The sequence below is a fragment of the Dendroctonus ponderosae genome, unplaced genomic scaffold, assembly GCF_020466585.1.
Source record: "Dendroctonus ponderosae isolate FM_Combo_2020 unplaced genomic scaffold, Dpon_F_20191213v2 Dpon_F_20191213_4, whole genome shotgun sequence".
Taxonomy (NCBI): domain Eukaryota; kingdom Metazoa; phylum Arthropoda; class Insecta; order Coleoptera; family Curculionidae; genus Dendroctonus; species Dendroctonus ponderosae.
Genome location: NW_026018611.1, coordinates 15009604 through 15015013, shown reverse-complemented (window position 1 = coordinate 15015013; position 5410 = coordinate 15009604). Strand labels below are relative to the sequence as shown.

General features: G+C 33.9%; 2 protein-coding genes across 2 annotated transcripts in view; one reads left to right on the top strand and one right to left on the bottom strand.

Moving 5' to 3' along the window:
• The window catches only part of LOC109535544 (putative odorant receptor 92a), an 8885-nt gene extending 5723 nt beyond the window's left edge, over nt 1-3162 (bottom strand). The window contains exons 1-3 of the mRNA XM_019901460.2: nt 2988-3162; nt 2221-2936; nt 2063-2165 (exon numbers count right to left, since the gene is read on the bottom strand). Coding sequence (XP_019757019.2) covers nt 2063-2165; nt 2221-2936; nt 2988-3014 — 846 coding nt within the window. The 5' untranslated portion in view covers nt 3015-3162. The remainder of the gene's footprint in view (nt 1-2062; nt 2166-2220; nt 2937-2987) is intronic.
• Nucleotides 1-5410, top strand: part of LOC109535543 (putative fatty acyl-CoA reductase CG5065) — a 49749-nt gene that overhangs the window by 20670 nt on the left and 23669 nt on the right. The window lies entirely within an intron of this gene.

Sequence of the window (5410 nt, the reverse complement as noted above, 5' to 3'; positions counted from 1 at the left end):
AATAAAGCCATAAGTATGGAACACCCGGTACACTAGTGAAAAATTAAAACTATTTCTGCTTATCTCAATACATGCATACCACTCTCGCAAATGTAATAATTCAGACAAACTCAAGCTTTTCAAGAAGGCAAAGACCTAAAGGGACGTTAATTTTTACCAATCATGAGGTAATTTTTTCCGATATTTTGCTCTCCCAGAAGAAAGAAAATTTTTTCTCTCAAAAACTGATGAATGTGTTAACACTTTGTAAATTATAAATTTTAAACATGTTTTAATTGTGAATTGGTGTTTGTAGTTTGTGTAAAATTTTAAATCTGTTGATGGCGCTGTTGCCTCGCCGAAACGTAATGAAATAAACGATGTTTGAAAAATTTTTACTTCACACTTTGACTGAAACCCAGAAAAGATAGGAATAATTAATGTTTGTAAACCTAGCATTTGGTGCATTGTTTGCATTATATTGTTGGTGTTATTAAAGCGAAAATTTCAAAAATCAGTAAATAAGCGGAAAAATTAAAAAGGACAAAAAATATGTCAAATGACATGTTTTGTACATTTTGTTCTCATTAGTTAACAAAATCATATTGTTTTATGGTTTACAAAAAGCATATTGCCTATAAATCCGGACTCTAATTATGACAGAGAGGGTATACATATTAAATTCCTACATTAGTATTTACGAAAAACTAGAACTTTCCGTATATTGTTGCATGTTCCTATAGCCCCAGATAACTGGTGTCAGGAGGACAGGTCCGATTTTTATAATTCTCTTACAGACGTAGTATACACTGCTGGTCCCAATGGGACTTTCTTGCTACTTTAAGTGTCTATATCTAATTAAAGTATTAACCACAAATCTAATAAAACTCATCCCAAAATTATCCTTTTTGTAAAAAACCGATTGCGCCACATTCCTACCAAGGGCGGATTCAAAATGGGGGGGGTCATGAACTCCATGACCCCTGTGCTGGGTTTTTGTCGACTAACGATAATTTTTCTAATTTCATAGAACAACAAAAAACTGAATTTCTACTACATGACCATCCCTGACTTGAAAGCTGGATCCTTGAAACTACTCGAATTTCCTCACTCATGTTATGGCTGAATCGAATTTTCAATTCTCTATCCAACGATGCGAAACGAATTTTGCGGCTCAAATGGGCCTTGAGAAACATCGAAAAAAGCAGTCATGTTTAATTCGATTGTGCAAGTTATGTTTGAGTCGATTTTCCAACTCAAAAATAAACACGCAAATCTAAAACTTCTTGAAATCAAGACTTTTAGAGAAAACTGCCAACATTTCCATATCAGCGGTTTACTATCTTAAAATACTATTTAGTTCTCTCTGGAATGATGTAATTTTTTTTTGCTTCAGAGAAATGAGCAAAAACGGGACAGAAAACATGAACTTTTGGCATAATCTTGCACCTAAGTGTCTGATATTGAAATTTCGCTTTCTGGGACAAAACTCCCCGAATTTCCTCACGCATGTTGTTATGACTAAATCTAATTTGCAATTCTCTAGCCAACGATACTAATGTCATGTCATGCCCAACCATGTCATCATGGTTGTCATGGGGATCGTGACACCCTGGTACGTACTGGGTACTAACGATAATTTATCTAATTTCATAGACAACAAAAGACTGAATTTCTACTACATGACGCCCCCCCTGACTGTAACGCTGGATGCGCCCCGATTCCTACAGAGTGTCCCATCTAAAAAACATACGTTTGATATACCAGCGATTTTTGAAAACATCTGTGTGACGAAAATAATATTGGATGGATAATAATGATATCATTAAAAAATTATTTAGAAACGACACACGAGTTAGCAATAATCTTACACTTTGTCTTGATTCTCCACCCTCTATAAACTGCAATTACAATTGAATAATTAAGCATTATATGTTATACTGCAAACTGACACCAACCGGCCGAAACATCAAATGGCTGATGTGAATTGTTCTTTTGAAGAAATAATAACATAATCATTAATCTACAGTCATAATAACATTAAATAATTATAAAACATTATTTAATTTACTTATATACTTACGACATGCGTCAGTTGGAACAAGCCATTGCAAATGCACGTGACACTCACCACGCACTGAGCTAGGAATATGTACGTGAAAACATCTTCTATGGAATTTACATAACTTAAATAATCATCGTAGTTACGTTGGTTCATTTCTACAGATACGCCAATGTTACCTTATAATTGCATTGTGTCTCTCAGCACATCTTTTAATGAAGCGATGCTCCTCCTTTTCTAAGGTCTCAATACTTGTCGGGGTAAAAGTGGTGATTTCTTCAATGAGCATGTCGAGCTGAGCAGTGGCTACATTGGCCAGTCCCATTACAAGCATATCAAAGCAAATACCAATCATGATCAAGTAGAAGGAGCAAACGCATTGCAAAGTCAACAGCAAGTAAAAAGTTGTAGTGGTGAGGGGATGGGAGAAAGTAATCGGTAGCGGATATGAAGAATAGAACGGCTTGTTCAGGTAGAACAAGATGGTACCTCCGACTAAATAGACAAAAAACTTGCCAATTAAATTAGAAACCCTGATGCAGTTGTCCTGGTGTTTTTGCATTTCCGGAGGATAAGCGTGGAAAATGGGACTATCCATACTATCGAGCATATTCTTTAGAGGGCCGTGCTTTGTGAATTGAAACAAGATAATCTTTACGCTGAAGCCAATGTACAGACCAAAAGTGGATAAATGCATGGAAAGCGTCTTATAGTCCTGCCTAATTGCTAACATCTTCAGTTCATCGATGACGGTAAGATTGAAAACAATGCAGACAATGGTGATGAACACGACTTTCATTGTCCGATATAGGCTAGTGTCATCATTGGGCCAAATTTCGGTGATAACAAGTACTTTTTCAGTTATCGCTATTGAACTGCGCCATTTTTTTTTAATCTAGAATTCCCAATGTCCACATTCAAGTGATAAAAGGAAAACTGTACATACCTGAGTCGTTTCTCCCAGAACGGACATGGTTAACTCTGAAAATATTCTCTTCTCTAATGTGTCTTAGCACTTTGTATCGTTATTATTTATTCACAAAAGCCGCATTTAATAGTCTGATTGTAATAATACATATTACAATTGAACAAGTTTAATATCTACATAATTGCTGCTAGAGTTGGTAATAGATAGTTATTAGGGATGTTCGAGAATTTCGATTTAAAAAATGTGAAATTCAATGATAATTATAATGTGCGCTGGTTTTTGAACATAGGCTTTCTGGTTTTGTGCATGATCCTAAAGCTGTTCAAAATACTATTACTTATTATTCAGGTTTCTCGTTCATTTGAAAATGAATAAATTTAAAAGTTTATAGCGAAATATCTACCTACTATGCCGGGTGTTTTTAATAAGTAACTGATATTTCACAGAGCGATTTGTAAGGTCTGTTTAAGATTTAAAAAATATGTGCACGCAAGGATTTACTTAAGGAGCTGCAAGCTGTTAAAAATTTAACTTTAGCTTCTGTTTATCATCATGATAACGCAAAAACAACACTAAGCATAAACTTTTTAAAGCGCCTTTCAATAAACACAGGCATCAAGAACTTTAAATCCAAATATCTCGAAAACAAGATATTTTGTAAAATCTCTGTCACTTAACATGTAACATCTGATGCATAAAAAACTGAAAGTAGCATGTTAAAAAGTTCTGCGTGTTCTCAGTTTTCAGTCTCAACACCACAAGCATTAATATAAAGGGTGATTCAAAATTAACGTCATTCCTTTTAAGGGGATCATTTGGAGAGAACGAGAAAATTATTGAAAACGTTTTTTTCGAGAATTTCTTGAAGATATTGACAGTTGAAGATCGAATTTCAACTTTATTATCAAGCATTATTTTCAAATGGTCCCATGTTTGATTGGAAGTCTATTGGAATACTTAACCGTTCGAAAAGAAAAATTGCGATATTTGCTTAGAATTGCTTGAATTATGAAATTTTTTATACTAAAAATTAATTAATTTTCGGTGATGACAAGTTATTTAATTAATATTTTAATAAAAAATTGAATTAATTAATTGATTAATTAATAAATACATTTTATTCACTATTTTTCCTCTACTCCCAAAACCCACAGACACCTCCAGTTTTCAAAAATGGTTTAAACAGTTTCGCCCATTCCGTTCATTAACAGAGTGGTCTAAAAAAAACAACTTCTTGGTCGTGCAGTCATAAATAAAATAATACTCACATTAAAGCTCAGACTTCACAAAGAGATTGCGAGAAAAATTCACTATATTATGTTGCATAAGTGAACAAAATATTTCAAAGTAAACTTCACCTACTTGAAAATCTTCCAGAATCACAGATTTCCGGGATAATTCGGATTTGGATAAGTTTTTATGCAATCTTGTATATCGAATTTTCGTCTTCAATTGTCTATGACCTTTAAGTTTCAACATGAGCTCTAGATGGTGAAAGTCGAACCAAGAGCAGTTGAAAAGTTTTTAATGCAAGACCAACAATTTTGTTTTTTGAGACAACCGTGCAAATAGAAAATTCAACAATCGTTTCGTGATATTTGGTATATCTTTAAACTTTTGGCGTTCAGATCCAAAAGTTTTATTTGTTCAACCAGGACCATGACGAACTTTGTGATATTTTGCATTTTTTTAATTGGCGCCCTATAAAGAATATATCTGAGATGTTTAACAAAACATTGACTCACAAAAAAAATTGGACTAGATATGACTTCAAATAAAAATCACATGCTAAACGCAATGAGAATGTATCTATATAGTTCCAAATTTAGGGCAAATTTAGTTGTAACGTTCATTTTGTTGAGCAGTTTACTATGCTTGTTCGCGAGAAATCAATTTGTTATTTAACTACTTTTTTCGACAATTTTAGTTATTTTTAATCCGTACTGTAATCAACACTAATATAATTATATTTATACACCATTTAACACGTAACCTGCGGCTATGTAACTACCTTACGCACTTAGGGTAGCCAAAAATCGTGCGACATGTTTTCATTGTTGTGAGGTCAATGAAGACCAGCCGGTAGTCACTAATTGAATCAGTGAATTTCCTTTATTAAATCGACCAAAAGTCAAAAAGTAATTTTTAGAAGTGTGTGTTCCGAACCCTGGGTAGTGTTGGATTCGTCCCAACTAAGAAACCCCCTTTTTGTACTACTAGTTTTCTGGAGTTATCCTTTAAAACTAGTAGTCCTCTCTAGGAATTTATCAGCTCAGGCTCCGGTATGCCATAGCATCGCATTCTCTCCATGCTAGCTGCTTGCTGGCATGGGCATCTTATTAATTAAACGCCTTAACTTATACAAATCAAAATTAATTCCTGGGTTTCAGTCATTTATTGTCTTTATTTATCAATTAAAATACGTTTCGGTGTATTTTTCC